The following is a 26,550-nucleotide window of genomic DNA, read 5'->3' as shown; positions in this document are numbered from 1 at the left end:
AGTTAAAATCTGCTTTTGCTTTTTGCTACACACGCAGTAAATTTTCTCTGCAGTGAAGTAGAATTCAGCTCTTTATTCAGATACAGAAAGGGATTGCTTGAAAGAATGTTTTATGTGAAAAAAGAATCAACCTTTAGCAAAACTGTGTAAATAAATACCACTATGGTTGATTATGTCTGTCATATCAAAGGATTTTCATTAATCTTTGGAAACGCAAGTCACCGTTTTGAAAAAGAAGTAAGATTTATATGATAGAAAATCACACACCAATGCAGTAATATAAAGTCTCCCTTTGCTTGAAACCAAGCTGATGTCCATATAAACAGCCAGAAATAATTAATTTTGTCAGAATCAAATAGCCATGGACATGCTAATTTGTAAAGGAATGCACCAAAATCTTTTTTACTAAACAATTCAATATGAGAAGCAAATATGAATGTGTAACTATAGAAAGACAACTATCAGAGGTACGTGTTACAAGTGTGTAATGAAAGACAAATTCAACATGACATATTCCCGAAATCAGATACACATTTATGTATTTCTACAAATGCATTTAAAAGTGAATTGTTAAGATAAAATTCATCTTTTTAAAGTAAAAAAAAAATGGAATCAAACAAAAGTTTTCTCTATATTCAATCGGAAAACATTACCAGAATATGTATGAATCTTAAGAAAAATTTCGTTTTTTTTAGTCCAGGTTCTGTATGGACAAGGATTTCAAGAAATGAATTACTAATTCATATCAATTGTTCAAAATATAATTTCAATATATTTATTGTGTCCTCATTGTGTGAACATTATCAAAGACAGAATTCTAATATCAATAATATTTTTCCAATATAACTTCCTATTAAATTCCTTGAATAAATAACTGTACTTAATACGGTTATGTTCACAGTTTATCTAAACATGACTAAATCAATTTATAATAGAGTTTGGATTCATCTACCATATCTTTGTCCAAGTCATCTTGTTCCCGTTCGATAGAGAACTTTAGAGACTTGACGTCAACTCCATCATTAATAAGTGCAGTGCGATTAATGAAGATAGAGGATATTTGGTCATCCGACGAAAAACCTTCAAACATGTGGACAGGAAAAAAATACAAGGCTGATAATCCAGCTGTTTCCTCGAATCCATTTAGAGTCATTTTTCCTACTGATCCCTCAAATTTGCGTCTGCAGTTGCAGGTTCTAACGGTAATTTTATATAGGGTAGCTATCTGAGATTCCTGCTTTTCCACTTGAAATTGACAATCATTGAACTTAAAGTTTGTTTGCATTTCTATTGTTGCAAAAGGAGCGTACTGCATTCTAAAGCTTTCGGATTCCGATTTCAGCCATACAGGGGGTATCAGAAAAGTATTGGGCGTACCTTTCAGGCTTGCTTTGTACAGAGCTGTATCAGCATGACTATTATTGCTCACTGAAAAAATAGGAATGCTAACTATAAATCATAATCAACTTAGAGAGAGAGAGAGAGAGAGAGAGAGAGAGAGAGAGAGAGAGAGAGAAACAAACCTAGTTCCCATTTCGAGTTCTTTCTCCAGTTAGAAAACAAGCCTCCTTCATATGTTTCCATTTCCGTATTTTTCGGTGCTCTGATCATAGTAGAATAATAAACAAACTTGTTGTCGAAGGATTTTTGAATTGAAATTATTTGGTAGGTTGATTTTCCCATCTTCCTTTCAACAGTCCATTGATCCTGCAGACAAAATATGATGTTTGTTGAGCTTTTAAATTAACACCGGTTACGGTTAATTTGCCCGATTCTCTTACGTGTTAAAATTAGAACAGCAACGAATGCTACTTGTCTTTTGCTATTAAACTATCCTCTATAAAATTCACATCTGGTGGATTAAATCTTTAATTATCAAATACTGGAAAAAAATACATACATAAGTATTAATAATTAAGGTTTTATTAAAACTTCTTACCAATCCAGGGGCTTGTAAAAACATCTTGAAAAGAAAGACAAGGCAAACGGTTGTCACAGAACTCATGGTGACTGTCAGTCGATGTTGCGCTACATGTGCAAATACATGTATATTTTAATTTTATCAAAAATGTATCGCTCTACTTATACTAAATTTAGTGGATTTGTAGTTAATATACAATCTGCTGTGCCTGTAATTTATGAACTTGAACTTTATGTGGCAGGGCAACTGTTCATGGAATGAATTCAATTATACAGTTCATGTATGATCAGTCATACATCGACAAATTCAGTCAGTATAATTGTAATCTGTAATCAAAATCTGTTTAATTCAATTTCACATGTAAATTACGGTATAATTGAAAGCTACTTGCTTCAAAATGAGTAATAACACTCTATACAAAACTTCAGAGCTTCATTGATTTTTATACTCCCCCCCCCCCCTTCCCGTAATGGAAGATTCCGGGCATATAATTTTTGTTCTGTCCGACCGCCTAGCTGTTTCTTTGTCCGCATACAACTTAACCTTGCCAATAACTTTTGATTGATCAGAGCTAGGACTTTCATACTATATTTTACCATAATTATATAAATTTCCGTTGAATTTTAGTTTGGTTCTAATTAACCCTAAACACATTTTTCTCTACAAATGTACAAGTTTGTTCAGTAAGCGTTGTATTGTAAGTAATATATTTTGTTCATCACAGAAAATGGAACTGTTATATTTTATAAGGCCTGCATTTCTACAAAATCTTGAACCTCCCAGCAGATGAAACGGAATATGATTTTACATGTAACATGAACGTTAAGCATGTAGAGAGTGGTGTCGATGATATAGGACAGCATTTAGGCTGCAGCAGCTTAAAAATCATTTTGTCATTATCAAATGAATTTATTTTGACCTTTCCTTGATAGATTTCCAAGTAAATGACTTACTTTGACCTTACTTTGAGAGATATCCCTAGTAATTTAAATCATTTTTTTAACTTACATGTAGGTTGTGACATTTTCCTGGTTTATTGAATTTTTTTTTTTTTTTTTTTTTTTTTTTTTTTTTTTTGGACTGGTTTGTTAAACGTCTCTTAGAGATGTTTTCACTCATATTGAAACACCACCACTTGCATCTGGAGAGCTGCAATTTTAGACCTATACTCGGCACTCACCCATTTTCTGCAGTGAGGGATCTCTTTCGTGTCAGCACCTACTGCGTTCACGGGATCTCGGTTTATACGGTCTCATCCGAAGGACCGGTCTCCGCATCACAAAATGGATTCGAACTCGCAACGCATGGATCAACTCCTCACTCTAGAGCAAACGTTCTATTCACTGAGCCAAAAGGGCACCGGTTTTATTGAATTAAATTTAACCTTTGTTTGAGAAATTTCCTTAGTAATTAAAATTATAATAAATTGAATTAATTGGATTGATTTATTTGACTTTTCTTTGAGAGAATTCCCTGGTAATTATGATTAAATTTATTTTAATTTTTTAAAGATATTTCCTCAGTAATCATAATAAAGTTTGTTTTGACTTTAGAGAGTTTTGAGAGCTTTCCTACTAATTGAATTAAATCTAATTTACTTGAACTTTAAACTGATCCCTTGAAATACCCTCCCCCTTTTAAATTTGATTAAATTCTTTACTCCTTATAAAAACTTTTTAGGAACAAGGTAAAATCTTTGCCTTATATGAGCAGAATTTATACATTTTTGATTATATTATTCTTATTAACCAATTGTACAGATTTAACTAATTTATGCAATTCAAAGCAGGACATTGGACTGGGAAAATGCAACATTTCGATAAATGTTAGGTATTCTTCTTTTGGTTCTGATATTATATGCACGTCTCTTTGTCTTATGTTTTGGTCAAATGTGCAAATATTGGCTCAAGTTTCTTTATCGTTACACGTCGTCTGCTACATACAAACTTATAATTTATAATTCAACACCATCAGCCCTAGATAAAACTTGTACAAAATAACCTTATAATAGTTAAAAAAAGAAAGGAAAGGGTATTTGAAAATACAATAGGCAACATTATATGTATTTTTTTCAAACATTTTTATGCGTCATTGCCTTTAAAATGTTCATCGGAAAGGAAGTTGAAGAACAATGCCCTACAATGCTTTATTTGCAGCATAGGTGGAGTTATCCGAGCCCGATTCTTAAAAGACAATGTCCAAATTAAAAAAAAAATACTTTTCTCGTTTAAAAAGACATTTACTGTAATATTTTGCATACACAAATATATGCTAATTCTTAAGACACATGAAAAGAAAATAAAGTTTGCTTTACTAGTCAAAGTTTTGGATGAACTATGACTTCCATAAACTCTTTTTGAGCAACTCAGATCTTGAAAAGAACATAATTTTCTATGATCATTATGCACACATGATGTGTATAGCACACACACACACACACACACACACACACACACACACACACAGAGAGAGAGAGAGAGAGAGAGAGAGAGAGGTTATGATACACAATTTAATTCCCAATTAAATTTTCTGTTTCACTTATTTATTATGGCTATAGTGCAGTTCTCAAGCACGCATTAATATGTACCTCACTTAAATTAAAGTATAATAGAATTGTGAATGATAAATCAAGTCGTTATAAAAGTCATCCTGATCCTGTTCAATTAAGAACTGTAATGACTTGATCTCCACTCCATCCTTAATAAGTGCCGTTCGATTAATGATAATAGATGAAATCTGGTCATCAATCATGAAACCTGGATAGAGATTTACAGCAAAAAAGTACAAGGAAGATAACCCTGCTGTTTTCTTAAATCCAGTTGGAGTCATTTTTCCAACTGAAGCTGTAAACCTGCGCCTGCAATCGCATGTTTTGACAGTAATTTTATATTTGATAGATGCTTCAGATTCTTGCTTTTCAACTTGAAATTGACAATCGTTGAACTTGAAGTCTCTTTGCATTTCTATTGTTGCAAATGGAGCGTATGTCATTCTAAATCTTTCAGATTCTGTTGTGAGCCATACAGGAGGTATCAGGTACGTGCTGGGGGGAGCTGTCAGGCTTGCTTTGTAAAGAGCGGTATCAGTATAACTATCCATAGGCCCTGCAAGAAGAACACAAATTCTAGCATTAGGAAATTTTATTGTTTATAATCAACATGTATTTATCGGAGGGGAAATATTGAAAATACAACGATAGACCAACGGTCAGAGATTAACCTTGTTCCCATTCTGATATGGATTTCCAGTAAAAGCCTTTCTTGGATTCTTCCATTTCCGTATTTATTGGTGCTCTGAAAATAGCAGTATAATGCACAAATGTGTTGTCAGTTGATTTTTTTATTGATAGGATGTGAATTGTTGCTTTTCCCATCTTCCTTTCTACAATCCATTGATCCTATTGAAAGAATATGATGTATGTTTAACTTTAAAATTAACTCAACGATAAACTTCAATAATTCTTGTACATGTTATAGTTTATAGTACAATGATTTCTTATTATCTTTCTATATAGAAGTTTATTTTCAATTTCTCTTAAAATCAAAATAAATAATTGATAAAAATCTCAAGAAATTTTTATAATAATATCTTTTTTAAATGAAAACTACTTACCAGATTAATGGATTGAACAAACATTGAGAAAATACAGAAAAAGCAAACAATCGTCACAAAAGTCATGATTACCGACAGTCACTGGTGTCTAAATGCATGGACCTTTTACCATCAAATGATTGGCTCTACTTATACTTAATTATAGTAAAGTTACAATTGATATATTATCTGTAATAACCTGATGCCTATATACAGCGTAAATGTTCATGGAATGAGTTCTAGTAGATACTGTCCCATGCAATTCTTTTGCATCGTAAATCGTAATTATCGTTATCTGTTTATTTGAATACACGTTAAAGTATATTTTGAACAATTTGTTCCAGATTGGTCATTTTGAAATCTGTATCATGCATGTAGGTATCAAACTTAATAAGAGCAAGATTCAAAGCCTTTCATAAACTGAAGTAACAGAGAAACAGGAGAAGCAGACATGTAAAGCATATGAAAATCCATCTGAAAAAAATACTTTTTTAAATGAATGATTACAGTCACCGCGATATACATGTAACTATATCCAGATAATATCGACCATGGCTGAAGAATGAATATGCATATATATTATGTACTTTGAAGACTTTCTGTGGTCTAGGTGGTATACGTTCAATACACTGGAATTTCTTGTTCAATATTGCGTAATAGCACTTTTAAAAACAGTAAAATTACAATTTTGAACTCCAAGGAATTTAAATCATTTTTAAGCTCAGGCAAACATGTATTTCAAAAGTGGGCTTGACAATAACAAATGGTAAGAATATACATAATATACATGTAAAACAAAATTGTAGTGTAGTATTGTATAATGTATATAAGACCATTACTTACATACTAAATTGTGTACGGAATTTTCTCCTTTTCCGGTCATGACGAGGAGCACATGGGAGGGAGAAGAGTGACTACAAGTCCTCAGGTGATGCTCTTTTACAAAACTGTACTACAGTTACATGTAATAATAGTTTACTATCGTAACAACTTTGATACTTCGACATACTATGAAACTTTACACTTCAATCTTTTTGAGATTTCAAAGCTGAGAATTTCTTAAATTTGAAAACAGTGATATAAAATTTAGAAAAAAATATGTGAACATACAAGTAAAAGTTCCATTTAATATGAAAAAAACACATATATAATCTCGAGAACATAAAATATAACAATTTCAAATCCATTGTAAAATCACTTTGATATACTACAAAAAAAAAAATGATTAACTGTTGTAAAAACTTTTATACTACAGTAAACTATAGTTAACTATAGTAAACTATAGTTTAATTTAGTTTTGCGTGTGTGTACGTGTTTTTCTTTCTTTTTTGTCGAGGCTTACTCCTACATGGCATTATCCCACCGCCGATGTTCTTAAAGGTCTGCGAATGCTTTTTTCGATTTGTATTTCTTTCAATAAAATTTTGAGCTTGATTACGGTTCGTTATGTCTATATTTTATATTATTCTTTTACTGTTTCTAGTTTAAAGCCCATGCCTGTGCTTTTTTTGGTCTTTTGATTTTTAATTTTCTTTAGGAACATTCTGTACTACCCATGCCTCTTTTTTTATTATTACTAAAGCATAATTTTCAAACAACATGTTCATCCTTTTTAAGTCATCGTTTCACATATGAATCGTTTAATACCAGTAGAAAAAAAAATCAAATGAAAGTTTGAATTCAAAGTTCAACATTTTGCATTAAACATTTGTATTGGACTCGTTTATATATTCTTCACTGGTGTTGCTCACAACACGACGTTCTGTAATTCCTCCTCCTGTCATCGGTATGTATTGATCACTAGTTAATGTTGCCGTACCCTCTTCTTCTCTCGATCTGAAATATTATGCCCAAACAAATTTAAACTATACACAGGCATTATTTCGTGTCATGAAACGAAGGTTAAGAGAGCAATACCGACAACAATTTTGAGTAAAGACACCCCCTCCCGAGATCTAGGTTATATATTTAATTTACATGACTGAAGGTGCCATTCTATGAAGTATGATTTGCGTATTGACATGAAAAAGTCTGGATATGAGATAATTATATTATTTACAAACTGTGACAAAAAGCATCATTATACAGGCTATCAAACAAACCAAAGTATTAATTCAGGTAAATATAGATAGAAATTCTGTACGCAACCTTTACATATATTTTTTGACCTAAAATACATGTTACTCTATGAAAGCAGGCCTGTGTGCGAATATAATGCAGAGTTACTCCAATCATTTTTTTTAAATTCTTGCAAATTGAAAATGTGCAATTGAACAAGGAGTGTTACTTTTTATCACTGCTGCAGTAAAACTACAAAAACGGTGATTCAGTTTAACAAAACAAATATGATAAATGCCATACAGTGGGTTAATCTCATGGTACACAGATTCGTTGGATTCTGGTTCCCTGTTCAGTCCTGTATAAGGCTGTTCTGATGGCCCGCCAGTTTGTTCAGGGTTTAATGCTGTATAAGCAGATCCCGGACGAGTTGTAGGAACTGTAGAGGTTTCCAGTGGTCCAGTTTCACTGTGTAGTCTAGTATAAGGTTGTTCTGCCTGTCTATCAGCCTGAGGTGCGTTTAGTGCTGTGTACGCTGAATTCGGACGATTTGGAGGAGACGGTGGATTTACAACAATTTCTTGATTAATTTCTTTTTTGGAATCCCTACAATACACATATATATTATATTCTCTATTCGAAAAACATTCCTATCAAGAGAAATATTAGAATTATATCACTTTTCGAACAAGTAAACAATGATCACTTTATTACATTCAGTATCTTAAGGTTATAGTGTACCTTTTCTGGTTCCTCATGTTACGAAAAACTAGGAAGATGATGATTCCTGTTAGTGTAGCTACCAATAATCCACAGACTATTAATGCTATAAGAAGTCCTTGATCACTGGTGGTATCTGAAATGCAGTATTGCATATTTTAAAATTGCATCTAAACATTCAGGTTTTAAAATATTATATTGTTAAAAATATTTGCATTTAAAATTTGTTCCAGAGCAGGACTATAAACGATATGCTCACTTTCTTACGCACCATTCAAAAAATTATAATTTTGGATCATTGCATGAAAGCCACAATTTTTCTGATTGTAACAGCAAACATTTACTTCAAACCGTTCTTGTAAATCCTCCTCTCCCTCTTTCTTTGAGAAATACAAAACATGCATACATATATAATACAGAAAAAAATTAAAAAATCAAAAAGACTTGAAAACTCACCACGAGATTTTTCTTCTGTTTGTAAAGGAATAACTACTGAATCGTCAATAGTGCAGGACACGGCTATGTGTGAGGAATAACTTCTGTCTAAAATAAAATGATATCTCCAAGTATGTCATTTGCAATCTATTATCATTTCTAAAATGGCCTTTTTCTAAAAGTAGAAGATTTATGATTAATTATTTTTTACTAAGAGTTTCAATATTTTGTTTTAAGGACGAAGATCATTTGTTGCTAGAATTAAACCTTGATGAAATATATATTCTTATGAATTTAAAGACAGTTTCTTGAGAAGCTGAGGTGATCTTTTCTAAAATGATGCAAATTCAGGCATATTGGGTGAAACTTACCTTAATTTTCCTGTTTTCTTGTTATAATATAAGCTTAATAGGGTTACATGTTTCTTCCACAATTCTGACACAGATGCACATTGAAATTATTTAAAAATTAATTCGACTTTAGTGATATATTGAAACAAACGGGCTGGTGGAAATAATTTTAAACAAAGAGAAAATGTCATCTACCAGTGTTATTACTTAGACAGAGACAGGTTCCCAAAGAAAGATTCAATTAAGAATGAAAACTTGAAGTAGATAAGTTGATCGATTTGTCACCTTGAAATTTATATCTTAATTCATGGTTAGGTTTTTTCTGTTTATTTTAATGAAAATTGTAGAAATATATTATAGAAATATATGTACCTTGAAACACTTGAATTGACTGATGTATGGTTTTATCGGTTGATGTATTGAGGTATCTTGTCTTTATTTCAAAAACAGTAGAATTATCTACAGTGTACATCTTAGAGGTATGTTCTCTGGGACATCGGACTGCAAAGGCCTCGCTAATACCACTGCTTTTCTGAACTGTGACTTCGGTATTACAGTCATAAAGAATAACGTTAGATGTGAATACCAGATCTCCATTAAAGCGAGGCTTCACTAAGCAGCTGCATGGTTGATTCATCTCCATGAAGTCTACATTTAGTACTGACCCGACTTTTTCTACATTATCGCATCTGGTTACTGATATAAGTGAAGCTGTAAAAGTATATATTGATATATGCATTTGAAAATAAAAATTTGTGAAAACATGCCCCATCGTCCCCTCTTCTGCTCTCTAAATTTCTCCAAGGTGTAAAACTGAACACAGTGCATAGTTCATGAGCCCCAACTACTTGTTCCAGAATTCATTATCCGAGACTTCATGCACTTTCAAACGTCCATTTATATATATTTTTGCCATAAATCTGATATTAATTAAAAATTCTAGTGATTGAAAATAATGTATTTAAAAAAAGCTAGAGACCTTTATTACATGTTTATGTCAAAACAGTTCGCAATAAGTTCACAATAAGTTCACAAACTGGGATAAAATACCCCTGTAATAGTTGCGTTTTTAAAACGTCTATGGCGGTTTAAAGGTTCAAAAAATTTCAAGTAGGGTATAAGCAATGAAAGCTATAGAAAAATGAATAAAGTTGATATATAAAAAAGGTTGGCATCTGTCTTCTTATTGCAGATAGTCTAACTTGACTGACGCACTAATCCTACCACACTACTAGAAAAATATCCTGGATCCACTCAAAGAAAAATTGTTCATTGTCAACAACTAGATAAAAATTAGCCATATTAAATTACAGTCCGATAGGTAGTTATAATAAATCATTCCTTAGAGTGTGTTTCATTGACAATATGTAATTCTTACCTGCAGTGTGTGAACACAGTAAAAATGTCACTGCTGTTTCCATAAAAAGTAATTGAGCCTTCTCCATTTTCACAAACAGTGCTGCGTTATGTATATATCAACAAGGAAGAAAAATTTGAAGTCATTCAACCTTAAACAAGAGGCCAAGCACTTAACCATGTCCTTTAAATTTGTTTGTATTTTATTTGTAATTTTTACACAGGGTTTTGAAAAAAAAAAATATTGAAGGGCATTTTATCAAAGATAAATAAATATGTAAAATCATAATCTTTGAGCAGAAGACTATTATATTGAAAAGCCGTGTATTTGAATCATATTCCACTTCGCAGAATACAAGTGTGTCAAGTTTTAAGGGAGAAGCTGGAGTTTGGTGCCTTAAAAAAATTGTAGAATAAATAAGCTGATATAATTTAAACATTTAGCAGTCCCGACATGTATTCATTCTGTAAAAAGGATATGCACTGTACTTACTGTTATTCTCTACATAGTGTCTACCCTCACTGCACGTCCTCCATTGGTACATACTGTCACTGGCGACAATATGCCAAAACAAGATTTTTGTTTTCCTCTAGCAGAATGGATGATAAAGTTTCTTGTCCCACAGCAGGACATATTTTCGTCATGATATGTACTGTGAACATTTACAACTTTTTCGCAAATATCTTATTTTGAAGAATATATACTGGGGTAAGGAAGATAAACAAACACACACTCAGAGAGAGAGAGAGAGAGAGAGAGAGAGAGAGAGAGAGAGAGAGAGAGAGAGAGAGGCAGAAAATGAGCTTGACAGTCAGCTAGACAGACAGATATAGTCTATAGCAGATTAATAAGTAAACAAGCAACAATGTAGAGAGAAAACTTTTGGTCAGAAAATTGTGTCCGGAATCAGTGTTCACCAGTAAGATATGCCAAGATAACGGAAATCTTTATACATGTGTACATGTATATCTGATTAATCAACAATATTTTTTTTTCTGGTTAAGTATATTCGGAAATTGAATGTTGATATTTATGTTAAACAATTATGACCCGTTTCACTGTTCATGCTTAAAAACTTAAGTGCTGACATTTATTGAAATGTACTCGATCACGGAGAGACTGAAGTGGTGTGAAAATGTGTGTGATTTACTTTCAGTTTAGAAACGGTCGTGTTTTATTATTTTAATTAAATGGTTTCATTCCCAGACAGTTAAAATGTTTAAAATGATTTTATTATTGATATGTGTAAAATAATTAATTATAAATTAAAAAAAAAAACAATTAATTACGCACGATTCAAGCTTAAATAAATGTGTGAAATGGTAGCACTTAAGCCCTTTTCCTGTTCAACGAAATATTCAAGCTCAAAATATGGTGGCATTTCTCTGTCCCCTACATGCAAGATAAATTATGATAATATGCAATAAAAGTATGTCAACATGTAAGATAATTATGTCTACGTGCATAATAATTATGTTGACATGAAAGTTACTCATCTTTTTAGAGAATCTAATTTTAATGTTGGTAAACTTACTTACGGTATACATCATACAAGAAAAATGCAACAGATTTATGTTGAAATGCGACTTACTTATGTTAACATACAAGATACGTATGTCAACTTGCGACTTATTTATGTGAACATGCAACAGAATTATGTAGACATTCGACTTATTTGTGTCAACATGCTAGTTATTTATGTTAACATGCTAGTTATATTTTAACATGCAAGATGATTTTGTTTACATAAAATTTATGTCTATATGCAACTTATTTATGTCAATATCAACTTGTTTATGTCAACATGTGACTTGTTTATGTCAACATTCGAGTTATATTTTAACTTGCAAGATATTTATATCAACATACAAGATTATAAGTTGCATGTCAACATACGTGTCTTGCATGTTGGCATAATGAACTCGCAGGTTAACATAATTATCTTGCATGTTGACATAAATAAGTTGCATGTTTACGTAGTTATCTTGCATGTTGACATAAATAAATCAAATGTCTGCATAATTCTGTTGCATCTTGATTGTATGATGTCAAATAAAAGCGTTAGTAATTTTAAATATTAAAATAAGATTCTCTAAAATATTAGTAATTTGCATGTCAACATAATCATTTTGTATGTACGCAGTACAGTTAAGGTGCCCAATGGAAATATCGGCAATTTTTATGATTTAAAAATATATTCTTAATCAGGATGGCGATTCTTTTTAGTACTTTATTTATATCGGTTATATGTAATTATCGTTATTAACTACATACTGAGGACGATTAGATTTTATATTTAGACTTGTCACGTGACGTGGCAGTCACGTGATTTTAGCACATATACTTCCAGTATTGAGGTCACCTATAAATTTCACAAGTTCAAGGGCATAACCAAGTTAAAATTCTAAGTTAAGTTTATAAATATTTTCAACACGCATCGTAGTTTCTGAAAAGTGCTGCGATCCTGTATTGATACTGCTATTTCATTGTTAAAATCATGTTTGTATGGCCGCATGCTCAATTTTTTGCTGGTCAACGGCATTAAATATAGATATAATTAATTCATTTTCAAGATTTCACCAGGATCGCAGCACTTTTCAAATACCTTAATACTTCTAGAGTTTATTTGTAAAAGCTTACTATGATCCATTGAGTGTATGCCCTTGCACTAGATCGATTTATTAAGACACTTACATTACCCTCCGATGCACTTGCATACAAATATACAGCGGTATAAATTAAATAGGAAGTGTACGGAAAATATATGAATAAAATCATAAAGAAGACATTGAATCCAAGTTAATACCCTCTTAAATATCTGCAAATAATATTTTATCTAATCATAAAACACATTTTTCGTTGTGAAAATATTACTTGATCCGCCTCTCACTGCATACAAACTGCGTCAAGTTTTACGAAGTGACGTCACATCGACAAGAGCATTGCGATCAGTGACTCGTTTATACCTTGCTATATAGGATTTATCTAATGACAAAACAGCATGCTGAAGTAAGTTTTGATGTAGTTTGATGGTTTCCTACATTTTACAATAGCAACTATTTCATTTTGTGGCATTTTCAAGAATTGTTAGTTTTGTATGATGTCATAGTTAATATTTCCCGTACAGATTAGGCCCCGCCCCCTTTTTATAGCCTTAACTGTGCTGCGTAGACATAAATAAGTAGCATGTCTAGATAATAATGTTGCATGTTAACATTTTTTCTTGCATGTAGGAGGCAGAAATATGCCACCATATCAAAAGTCCATTAAAACAATACAAATTTGAAGCAGACCAAAGAAGGACATCTAAAAACATCAGAGTAAGGATCAGGTGCCATGGAGGAGTCAGCATCCCCTTTTGACCGGTCACACTCGCCTTGTGCTCCTTGTCAAGATCAATTCAGTGTGAATTAATATTTTCCGCGGTACGGAGTTTAGCGGAATATAATTGTCTTATGGATTCGGAAATAAATTATCCAATGAAATTGGAGTATAAAGTCACGTGGTATTAGTCTATGAAAAGTGTTCAAATAGCACGAGAAATTAGTTTTAGCCTGTCTTCCAAAGAAGACACATCAAAATGGAAGATGTCGGGGAAGCCGGCATTAATCTTGATATACAGAGAGTAACTAGTTCTGAAGTCAAAAAGCAGTCGAATCCTCGCAAAATCAAATTTTGACTAGTATGCAAGACATTATGGATCAAAGTTTTTAAAAAAAATTCAAATATCTATGGAGACCACTCAGAAAGAGCTTTCCTCTTCCATGCTGGCAAAGATAGAATAAAAAAAATTACGACACCTTTAAGTTCAAGAGACATGGAGATGAAGCGCAATACAGAGGAAACGCTCAGGTTATCACTAAACTCAAAGAAGCTGATGCTTGCCTGGGCAGCACCAACATTACATTAGACGTGAATACAGCAAGGTCGAATATAGGAGAAGGTACTGAACTCTTCACTAAAAGGCAAAAGTTAATTAAAATCACCGACTCAATTCCCTTCGGATGTAAAGTTGTGGTCGAATATCAAGCAAACCCTATTGCAGAGGATTCCAAAGACGAGAAAAAGATCATGAGAGCACAGACCAGAGCTGAGAAGAAGGAGAAGGAGCAACTAGCCACACGAAAATCCTATGACTATTCATTCAGACAACACCCTGAACACAACTGAAGAAGGAAGAGAAAAAGTCACCTATATCCAAACCAGGAACTTGCTTCCTGTGCGGTGGAAATGGTCATTGGGCGAGGGATTGCAGGAAGAAAATCAACGAGTCAGAGATAAGTATGTTAGATACTTGTATAAATCAGAGATTCTATAAATTCAGACAAAGAAATCTATTCAAATGCTCTTTCATTGTTGTCCTTCACGGATCAATGCTCCACACAGCGTGTAAGTCCGGTTGGTCATTTTTTAGAAAGTTGTTTGGATAGGTGGGTCGAAACAGGTGCTAACAGTTATATTACAGATATCATTTCTCAGGGTTACAAAATTCCTTTCAAAACAGTCCCAGCCGATGAAGAATTGAAAAGCAATAGGTCTTTCTTTGAAAATTCTGAATTTGTTACATTAGAGGTAAAGTCTTTGTTGGCAAAAAAATCTGCATTTCAGAGGTTAGTCATAAACCTGCAGTGGTACATGTATATTCACTCACAGTGGCTTATAATACATCAGGTAGACCTAGGTTGGTTTTAGACTACGGGCACGTTAATGTTCATTTATACAAATAAAAATATAGATATGAAGACGCACAGGTAGCAAGGGAAGTTTTTGATTGCAGTGATTTTGTTTTCAGCTTTGACCTCAAGTAGCTTTCACCATATATCCATATTCCGAGAGCAAAGACAATATTTAGGGTTTACCTAGACAATAAGGGGCACAAAAGTTATTTCATATTTAACGTTCTGCCTTTTGGTTTATCAACGGCAGGGTACATATTTTCTAAGGTCACCAAGTATTTTGTTAAATTTATGAGGTCTGATAAAGTGAAGATTGTCATGTACCTAGATGATGGCCCGAGTGGTAGTTCTTCACGGTCTGATGCTTGGAGGGTCAGTTCTTTTGTCAAAATGAGTTACAAAAATTGTTTTTTTTTTATTAGCGCATGATAAATGTCAGTGGGACCCAGCACAGAATGTAGTTGGTTTGGTTTGCAGTGGGATTTTCAAAAAAGATTTTGTTAAAGTTTCACACGAAAGATTTATTAGAACATCTTTAAAAACAAAAGAAGTTTTGAAGGAATCAGCTTTTTCATGCATGTTCAACGTTAGGCTGATTGCTTGCTTGGTTGATCAGAATATTAGTATGAAGGCTGTCTTCGGAAACGTGATTTGCATTATGACTAGATTTTTTTTTTTTTTTTTTTTTTTTTTGCTGAGTCTCGGGCCAGTTGGAATAGCAACATATTTTAGTTAGGAAATGCAATTCGGAAAATATTATTTTGGTCAGAAAATATTTACAATTTAAATATAAGTGGGGCATTGTTAAGAACCATAAACGTATCAGATTTGAGAGACTTTGAATTATTAAGTGACGCATCCGATACAGGTTATGGGGGATATATTATCTCAAATGTACAGCGTTCAGACAAGAGTTCATCACAACAGGGTTGGAATATGGTTGTTCATAAGGGCGGTGATAATGTCTGTGGTTCTTTGGATACGAAGGTGTGTCGTACGAGTTCTACTTGGCGAGAGTTAGAGTCAGTTCACAGGGTGGTTTATACACATTCAGATAGTCTGGAAGGTGTCTCTCTCGCAGTTTTCAATGACAATAAAAATGTTTCTCATATTTTTTAAGGTGGGTAGCAAGAAAAAAAACTTGCAGGTAAAAGCATCTGATATTTTTCAGTTCTGAAATTATGAAAAATTACATCATATCCGAAATGAAATCTTAGAGATAAAAATCAGAAAGCTGATTTGCTCAGTAGGCAGACAGATAGGGGCAACTGGGGTATGGAATCAGCTGTGTACAATTTTTTGTGCAAAAGATATGGTCTACATGATATTGATGCATTTGCGACCCATTACAATATAAAGTGTCAAATTTTCTATTCAAAGTCATGGTGTCCAGGGACTAGTGGCGTAGATGCTTTTGAATTTTCGTCTGTTGGGGCTAGGATGTGGCTTGTGTCGCCTCCTGCTTTAGTTTTGTAATCAATAAAAAAGTGTTTTCTGAAAATGTTGTTTTATTTAGATCCTAATGTTGGTTTACAATTGTGTTTTTAAAACAGCTTTTCTCTATTTTATTTTTAGGTCATATACACAAAATGGTTTTCAGTCAGTTTTGCATTAAAAAGAAACAGGTAATCTCGTCAAAAAAGTGAGTTGAGACGGTGGGATCGGACATTTGAATCAATCACGTTGTCGAACATCATAAAAACTCAACAGCGACAGCGTCAGATCATCATTCGATTTCTTTTGCTTTAATGATATATTGGCCAAATTATCAATATATCAAGTTACATTTTCAACACTTTTGTTGTTATATGTTCTTTTTTGTAAGCACAGACTACCAAGTATTAATTTTATTGCATCAGTCCACAAACTTTTTGATAACCCCCTACATTTACGTACAATTTGAAATTTCTAGAGCAATTGTTAGGATGTGTGTGCTTATCAAAAAATCTTTAATTTCTTGATCATTACTCCTCTCCGAAAAAAAGTAAATTCATAAATAGAAGGAAGAAGTTTCATTAAATCAAAAAGAATCAAAACACAGGGCGTTTTATTTTTTTTTTCTTATTATTTTTATTTTAATATATAATCCTGCAGGGTCTTGGTCGTTCTACAACAATAAAGATGAACACGAAAAAAGCAGAAAAAAAAACCCGTTACAATGTAATTTTGATGTATGTATACCACGGATAATCTGTCCTCTTCATAACTGTATACTTCAAGTTTTTTACCCCGTCCCGCCCCATTCGTTTCATTCCTGTGCTTATCAGTTTAAATCTGTTTGAAAATAAAATAAAAATGAGACAAACATTTGTTTTAATGCACTACACAAATGCAGGAACAGATTCAATGTTACATTAAAGTTAGAGACTGGTATTTCGTATGATAAGTAGGGCTTACGTTCGAGTTTTTACTATGCCAAACACATATATACTTTTATCTACAAGTAGGTTATTGCAAACTTGAAGAGTCATCAGAGAAATTAGATGTACAGTATATCCATTGAAAGCCAAATAATGTAAAAAAAAAATGTATTATTTGTATCTCTTCCTTTTTCACATACCCGAATATGTTTGTTTGCGAAGATAACAAGTAAAGGCTGTTTGAAAAGATTCTGTGCAGGATATTTATGGCAAAAAGATGAAATCTGAATCACCCCCATGATCACTACCACCCCTCCACCCTCATCCCCAAACAAAAAATATCAAATAACAAATATTCGCTCCAAAATTTTACAATTCTCATAAATAACAGTTGCCTCAGAAGATGATTTACCTTCCTCTTCCTCTGAGATATATATATATATATATATATATATATATATATATATATATATATATATATATATATATATATATATATATATATATATATATATATATATATATATATATATATATATACCTTTTAGGATTAGGTGGACTTTGTTTATGCTTGAGCATCGTGTATTTTGAGACGTCATTCATACTTCTTAGAACTGACATGTGACGAAATTTAAGTCTGTAAAAACGACGTTGTTTGAAAAATTAAATAAGACTCCTAAAATTTTCTGAAAAATTTAGAAATATTTTTAAATATTATTCATAACGTTAAAATAAAAGAATCATCAAAAGCTATTGTAATAAGATCCGGATGCATCTATAAAAGCTTTGAGATGAATACACAAGCTATGTAAAGAGCAAATACAATATACGCATGCATTACAATTTTGTAAAAAAAAAAAAAAAAAAAATTCGCTACAGAAATATAGCCTTTGTTCACATTGTGTTATTTATGCACATATAATGACCATACACATTTATTAAGCTTACCTGTTGTACATGTCATCGTCCTCCCCTCCCCAGCCGCTGAACTTGTTGGAAAATCCGTTGATAAATAGTATTTGTTCCTTTGTCATGGCTGATACACCACCAAATATTTCAACGTATGGCAATCTGGAATAATAAGGGTTCATCATCCTAAGTAAAAAAAAAAAAAAAAAAAAAAAAAAAAAAAAAAAAAAAAAAAAAAAAAAACCTGCTCGTTTACCCTTTGTCGGGAACCATCGAGCTTATCTAGATAGAGAGGCGGTAAAATTCAAAGTTTACAGTGCTGTAACATTGAGAATATGGCCATCACCCCGGAAAGGCATCATTATTCAACATCGTAAATAGGTAGCATGTAAAAGATAAATACACGTAGTTCGATGGTGTTGAATAGTTCATAGAAAAAAGTCTCCATCGAGGGCTAATATCTATGTTATTTAAAACAAGAGGCCCAAGGGCCTTAACGGTCACCTGAGTACAACAATTTAAAGGATCCATAAACTGATAAATGAAGCTTTGTTGCCCAATAGCAAGGAAAACAGTATGATGAAGATCAACAAAATACTTGTTCTAGTATCTTTCTTTTTTCCCCAATTTATCGCTATTACCATGCAGACTTTTAACAAAATGTCTACATTATTACTTCTCACACTGGCCTAATTTGGCCTTTGAAGAACATTTAAAAAAGATAAGTTATTTTTGTTTCATTTTTATTCATCTATTATTTCCAAGTCTACCTGATTATCAAAACTACGAAAGTACTTTTTGTATTATACAATAAATGTTCTTGCATAATTCTCTTATTTTATTAACCTTTCAAATACATTATCTACAGTGATTAATTATCAAAGGTGAATAGCAAAGGGGAATAACTTCACTCAGTAGAATACAAATTAATAGAGCCCTGGCCAGGACCAGAACACTTGACTAAACGGTCCAGATGTTCAAAATTCTGGTAAAAATACCTTGCTTATTAAAACTTTTACTCTGTTTGCTTCCAATATGCCCAGGAGCAGAGGAAATTTTCAAAGAAATAATGCATTTTTACTATTTAACACAGCCCTACCCTAACACCAGAACCCATGACCTAGGGTCATGAAAATTTACAAATTTGGAAGAGGTACCCTCATCATCATAACTATGCAATTAGTTAAAGATTTTCAAAGAATTCACACATTTTCACTATATAATCAAATAGAGCCCCCCCCCCCCCCCGAGAAACAACAGAAGCCCTGGGACCACAAGTTTAAAAAAAATTTTGTAAAAGCATCCTTGCTCATCATAACTATACACTTGTTTCTTTGCTTTATAACCAGGAGTAGAAAAAATATTTTGAAAGAAATTACGAATTTTCACTATATAATCAATAGAGCCCCCCCCCCCCCTTCACCAGAACCCCTGACCCAGGGGACATGAAATTCACAATTTTGGAAGAGGCAGTCATGCTCATCATAACTATGTCCTTAGTTAGTATATTTCATACCCAGGAACAGAGAAGAAGATTTTCAAAGATTTAATGCACTTTCACTATATAATCAATAAAGCCCCACCCTAACATCAGAACCCCTGACCCAGGGGCCATGAAACTCACAATTTTGGAAGAGGCAGCCATGCTTATCATAACTATGTACTTAGTTTATTTCATGCCCAGGAGCAGAGAAGATTTTCAAAGATTTAATGCATTTTCACTATATAATCAATAGACCCCCCCACCCCCCAACACCAGAACCCCTGACCCTGGGGCCATGAAATTCACAATTTTAGTAGAGGCACTCTTGCTCATCATAATTATGTACTTAGTTAGTTTATTTCATACCCAGGAGCAGAGAAGAAGATTTTCAAAGAAATAATGCACTTTCACTATATGATGTATATAGCCCCACCCTAGCACCACAACCCCTGACCCTGGGGGCCATGAATTTCACAATTTTGGTAGAGGCCTCAATCCTTATTACAATCATGCCAACAGTTTGACTGCTTGATGTCCAGGGTTAAAGAAGATTTTTAAAGATTGCATTAATTTTAGTGGTTTTAGCCCCACCCCTCAGGCCCCAGGGGGGCAGGGACCATGAAATTCACAATTTTTGTTCCCCTTCACCCATAGGTGCTATATGCCAAAATTGGTTGAAATTGGTTGAGCGGTTTCAGAGAAGAAGCTAAAAATGTTCAAATGTTAACGCACGACGCACGACGGACAAAAACGGATAGCAATAGGTCACCTGAGTGACTCAGGTGACCTAAAAATCACCTATGACAGCCTCAATAAGAACGAAACCATCCATCTATTCAGCGTTGTAGTTCCTTAGTACAAGAAATCCAATAGAAACACATTCAAGTGTTTTTGACGATTCAGGGTAGATATGTTTACCTGAATCAACTGCCCAAAGGTTTCACAAGTTCTCAAAATATCTAAAACACGACGTTTGAATGATTCCTATGAAACCATTTTAAATCCAAGGACCAAACATGTACCTGTACATGTAAATATGGGTTGCTATGAAATTGGATGCAGATAAAAAAAGAACATATCAAGGATTAATTCTGGTGAAGATACAGTTGAATTGGAAACAGGCTGCGCTAAGGTGCTAGTGGATTTTAAGAGCTAAATGACATGTAATAAATGCATAATCTATAAATGAGGCATGTGAGAATAACGCATATCGGATTGAGAGGTACAGCAGAAACATGAATGTGCTGTCGATCGCGACCTACACTTTGCACACACTCCGAGGCTATCTGATGTGAATATTCCTTTTAGCCTACGACTGTCGACAGCGAGTGATATGAATTAAGGGATTGAAATAAAGGTTTGTTAAAATTCAGAAAAGTGAAAAATTAAAATCTCTAGATCATTTAAACCTCGATAAATCGATATTTCCCTGGAAATCAAGGAAAGTGAATTACTGATTTATTGATTGTATGTTGTTTTACATCCCATTCGAGAATATTTCACTCATATTGAGACGTCACCATATACATGTGCCGGTGAAGGGCTTCAAATGTTGACCTTTACTCGGCACTTAGGGCAATTGAGGAGTGAGGGATCTTGATCATGCCAACGCCTGCCGTGTCACGGGGCCTATGTTATTAGGGTCTCATCCGAAGGACCCGCAACTTTCACTTCAAAGTGCCGAGCGCATGGCGAAGGAACAGTTGCTACCCATTTTTTTTATCGACTTAGGTCAGTCGAGGCCGAGATTCGAACTCACGACCTCCCGATCACGGAGCGAGCGCTCAACCGACTGAGCTCCCGTGAACGGTTAAAAGTGAATTATCAAAGGAGTTTAATGAAAATTGCTTTTTTAAATAAAATTTCAATTGCACTTTTTTATGTGAAAGTCAGACGCTTGTGTGATTAGTTTAAGAATGAATGGTGGAAAACAGTTGAATCGTTAGGTATCAATTTAACTTTTCAACTGCTAGCTGTTAAATATTTTGCTACATTAAGTAACAATAATGGGAGCCGTCAGACATGCTTCTGAAAAATTAGGGATCATATTATATGTCAACCTCAGAAAATGGAAATAATTACGTGATGCGCTAAAGAGAAATATCCGTAATTTACATTAAGAATTTCCGTAGACTTTTAAAAATCCTGTCATACTTGTTAGCATAAAATTCCACGTCTCCAATCTGACGAAAATTGGAAACGATGATACATGATATTTACTTTGAAAACATTTATTCAACATTTATTTGAAATTGTTTCCATCGTAAATGGAAGCATTTATGTGGGACAAACTTATAGATGTAAAATTTAAAGACAATATAGAGGTACATTGTATTAACACGTAAACATTTGGTCCCTTTTTTGAATTTCATAAAATGGGTGCAATATCAAATTTCTGTGAATAAGACGCTTCATGATTCTTACTGGTAGTTGAATTTGTCCACGGCTACAGACATATGACGCGGCAGATCAGAACAGCGATAAAGATTGTAATCGTTTTCTGGAAGCAGATCAACATCGTGGAAAATATAACAGTCATAATCATATTCCTTACTGGCCTCTAGGAACGCCACATTTAGAAGGAGACCTTTGTTAAACTGTATTCTCTCATCCTGGGAAAAAAGGCTCATTTTATATATATATATATATATATATATATATATATATATATATATATATATATATATATATATATATATATATATATATATATATATATATATATATATATATAACATTTGTAGCAGACATGTACCTACCTTTCAGGACTTCAAAAATATAAAAATAATATATAAATACAAAAAAAAAAAAAAAAAAAAAAAAAAAAAAACATATAATGCATTTTAACATATTTCATATATATGAAATTGTTATTGCTTTACTTGTTCATTGAAAGCCACTCAGAATTGATGTGATATGAATTTTTTTCCAACGAGGAATAGTTTTATTTTTTGAATATTATATTTTCATTTGTTACTCCCATATAATTATTTACTTACCAAATCAATGATAAAAATTCCATATTCTAATTGCTGCCTCATTAGAAATGGGTGTATGTGGTGAATAAATATTCTCAAATGTTCGTATCTGTCCCTGAAAGGAATAAGTAGCGCCACCTTCTGATGTGCTTTGCAGTTCGAAGGTCGGAAACGTCCCCCGCACCTGACAGAGGTAAATTTCTGTGGCGTGTCCTCCAAGTTAAATTCACCGCTGATGTCAGGTTTTCTATAACCAACTAAAAAAATGTAAATAGATAAACGTTTTTGATTATTTTTAAAACCAATTTCTCCAGTATTTCAATGTGTTGAATATACATTAATATCATATTTTGGAGAATTTATGTAATTTAAAGGAAAACCTCTGTACTGCAAATAATTAATGAAATTCTGAGAAGAAAATATATATTAATACAAACTAATTCAAGAAATTTGTGTTCTCCACTTAAGGAAAAAGAAATGTGTGGAAGACCTGACAAAATGCAGATGGCGAAAGAAAAAAAAGTCGACCTTGTCCTTTCACCTTTTTGCCTTAAAGGCAAAAGTGATATTTTCTAAGTTAGAAAAAAATCATGATCTAAAAACTTGTCATTGCAAAACCTTATAGAGAACTTAAATGATCATATGATTGATTGATTGCATATTGTTTAACGTCCCATTCGAGAATTTTTCACTCATATAAATACGAAGGTGAAGGGCTTCAAATTTAGACCTATACTCCACACTCAGGGCCATTGAGCATTGAGGGCTCTTTATCGTGCCAACGCCTACAGTGACACGGGACCTACGTTTTTAAGGTCATATTCAAAAGACCAATGACTTTCACTTCTAATGCCGGTCGCTTGCCGAAGGAACTGTCACTACCTATGTTTACGTCTTAGGTTTGACGCGGCGCGGAGAATGAGAATCGAACCCGGGCCTTCCGATCACAAAGCGAACGCCCTACCACTAGGCTACCGTGACCGGTAAATGATCCTCTGAAAATTATTTGTGGAAATTAGAATATCTGACGCTATTCTTTGACCTCAAAATCAAACGAGGTGTAATGGTACGTATTGTCGTTCTGTACATATTGTCGTCGGCGATAATATGTGCAGTACCTACCCTCATGGTACATGTACATATTGTCGTCCATTGGTAACTATTGTCACCGACGACAATATGTACAAAAGGACAGTATGTTCCTTCACAAGGTCCTCTATAAGTCATATTGACAAAAGGTATAAAATTACATTGCAATATCGCAAATAGAACAAAAGATATCAAAAAGTATACTGTACTTAGATACGGTGAAATTATTGGACATTTTGTTTCTGGTATTGGCTCTGATGTATTCCATACTGAACCTGAAGACAAATATATATCATTATATATATATATATATATATATATATATATATATATATATATATATATATATATATATATATATATAAAGGGATTCCTCCGAACATTATGGTGGTTGACAATTACTTAAAGGTCATTCTGGTCACAACTTTTTAAATTACATAAAATGTAATCAGTTCAATAAGAAATACATTTATAAGAATGTATCCTGATCTTGAAATATAATAGAGTATAAAATTTAGGTTTAAAATATCAAGGCTTGATTTTATAAGTTGTTGCCCTTATCAAGAAACAGAATACCTTGATTTTTTACTGAAACATAAAGCAACACTTTTTCAATATATATATATATATATATATATATATATATATATAAAGATTCTTGACAATAATCTTACAATTCACCGTTCTGCTATTAAAGAGTTCCTCTTGTACTTTCCTTTCTTTGATAACTAACATCAGGTCATCTTTGTTGGAGTTCCTTTGGGAAATGAAAGTGGCAAGAATAAATACTTGGACGACAACACACCAGACATAAAATTTCGGTGATACGAGAAGTTTTTTCCAGAGTGTGACTTCCTTTATTATTGTTGACTTCATGTTTGGAATTTTCCTGAAGTATTATCGTAAAAGCTGATAGGACAATGATGTAAATTCTTCAGGGTCAGGATTGTAAGAAATAGAATAATCTAAAAAAGAAATCAAAAAGATATGACGATTTGACTTAATAAATGTGCAGTCTTCAAATAAAAATACATTAACCTTATCATAAAATGAAAAGGAATCCTTCATCTGTGCATTTATATATTTATTTATTTTATTTGTTCTTTATTTATTTATTTATTTATTTTTTGTTATTTTCATATTCAATTATGTTTTCATTTCTTTATTAAAATTCCCTAAACGAATGAGTTAAAGGCTTTATGTAAGGTAACTGCATTTCAGGCTGTTTTAGATTGATTTGCATTGTACATAACTCTAACTCATATTTTATAGTATTGTCTTTCACAAAAGAGTAAGTCATTTCAATGCAAATTTTATGTGACAATTCAGGTTTTGCATTAGCATTATAATATTGTATTGAACAATTTTCATAGATTCTGCTTTTATTTTTAAATCTACACTTTCAATATCGATTTGATACTTTCAAGATTTGAAGATTGTTACTCAAGCATCTTGATTATATCCTGTAAGTTTTAGCTGTTCGCTGTTTATGTAAATCACACTTGCATCGATTTACATTTTTTTATGTCGTTGCATAATGCATATCACGGTGACTACATTGTTTCACTTTTTTTGGCTATAACAGACGGCTTCCCTTAGAAGATTTACCACATATATTTAAATCACCCTGAACGAAGTCGGGGTGGTAAATCGATATTTCTAGACCTATAATTTTGTCTGCAAATGTTCTTGCAGATGGCTTGGATAATTTCAATAAACGTCACAGAAATGATAATCACCCACTGAAGCTGTGCTTTCCACATTTTATTATTATTATTATTATTTTTTACAATGGTTACTGTTTACATGGAAACAAATAAAATTTGCAATTATTTACTTCATCTTTGTTAGTAACTCTAGCTAAATATGTTGACTCGTTATAGAAATGTTCCTTTCTTGTTAAAAGTGTTTTCTGCAAATAAAAAAAATGTGAATTAATTGCACGAAGTTTTTTTCTTGTTGCCATGGGTAGAATGATAAAGCTGATAACGAACAGTGATTGATCTTTAAAAAAAATTCAAATCTGTGAACAGGCATACAACACGGACCCCCGGAAATTCAAGAGGTGAAATCAGGTGCTTAACCTTAATTTTAACTTTCAGTACAGAACAAATACGTTCACTGCTAAGAGTTCGTTTTTCTTGGGGGTTTAATGCTTATGTAAGCATTCTTGTTAAATGCATTGCTTACTTTAAGGATATATATTGCCAAGTTCCACATAAATCTTGAGGTATTTATGTATCACCGTTGAGGTCAGTTCAATGTGACATATAAGATAACTTGTAAAAGCAAAGGTTCTAGTTTCAGATTATTAACGTACATGTATGTGTATTTCAATGACAATATACTCATTTCTGGTCAGAATGGATGCTGGGGGAATTTGCAAATGTAGCTTTTATTAGGTAAAGAGATCTACTTCAATTTTCTGTGTAATTAGAATATAATTTTCACAGAACTTTGTAGAAATCAACGGGAAGAATATGCATACAATTTCAGGTATTGTCGTATAATTGATTGAAATGCTTTAACATGTGATCCATTTATACAAGAGTAAGAAAAAAAGATATACTCAGTAAAATAGTCTGATCAAAGACGTGTTTCTTTGGAGGGAAGACAAATATTT

The 26,550-nt window shown here is 32.8% G+C and overlaps 3 protein-coding genes and 1 pseudogene across 3 annotated transcripts; 1 reads left to right on the top strand and 3 right to left on the bottom strand.

The window, feature by feature from the left end:
* Window positions 1–796: 796 nt before the first annotated feature.
* LOC133204007 (uncharacterized) lies at window positions 797–2,004 on the bottom strand. The gene is made up of 3 exons (XM_061339794.1): window positions 1,940–2,004; window positions 1,524–1,707; window positions 797–1,428 (listed from the first exon to the last, which is right to left on the bottom strand). The coding sequence occupies exons 1-3, from the start codon at window positions 1,961–1,963 to the stop codon at window positions 917–919; spliced, it is 720 nt and encodes a 239-aa protein (XP_061195778.1). The 5' UTR covers window positions 1,964–2,004; the 3' UTR covers window positions 797–916.
* Window positions 2,005–4,217: 2,213 nt separating this feature from the next.
* On the bottom strand, window positions 4,218–6,201 carry LOC133204012 (uncharacterized). The gene is made up of 3 exons (XM_061339799.1): window positions 5,534–6,201; window positions 5,141–5,318; window positions 4,218–5,025 (listed from the first exon to the last, which is right to left on the bottom strand). The coding sequence occupies exons 1-3, from the start codon at window positions 5,597–5,599 to the stop codon at window positions 4,514–4,516; spliced, it is 756 nt and encodes a 251-aa protein (XP_061195783.1). The 5' UTR covers window positions 5,600–6,201; the 3' UTR covers window positions 4,218–4,513.
* Window positions 6,202–7,108: 907 nt separating this feature from the next.
* LOC133204294 (uncharacterized) lies at window positions 7,109–23,979 on the bottom strand. The gene is made up of 11 exons (XM_061340025.1): window positions 23,961–23,979; window positions 22,860–23,095; window positions 22,285–22,472; window positions 18,417–18,539; window positions 18,010–18,105; window positions 17,340–17,382; window positions 9,448–9,787; window positions 8,747–8,833; window positions 8,312–8,426; window positions 7,874–8,176; window positions 7,109–7,348 (listed from the first exon to the last, which is right to left on the bottom strand). The coding sequence occupies exons 1-11, from the start codon at window positions 23,977–23,979 to the stop codon at window positions 7,213–7,215; spliced, it is 1,686 nt and encodes a 561-aa protein (XP_061196009.1). The 3' UTR covers window positions 7,109–7,212.
* On the top strand, window positions 13,948–15,502 carry LOC133204207 (uncharacterized; annotated as a pseudogene).
* Window positions 23,980–26,550: the final 2,571 nt, after the last annotated feature.

The sequence above is a fragment of the Saccostrea echinata genome, unplaced genomic scaffold, assembly GCF_033153115.1.
Source record: "Saccostrea echinata isolate AGI-Se365-2 ecotype Australia unplaced genomic scaffold, CSIRO_AGI_Sech_v1 ptg000052l, whole genome shotgun sequence".
NCBI lineage: Eukaryota > Metazoa > Mollusca > Bivalvia > Ostreida > Ostreidae > Saccostrea > Saccostrea echinata.
The sequence above is the reverse complement of the archived record's forward strand: the minus strand, read 5'-3'. Positions and strand labels throughout refer to the sequence as shown.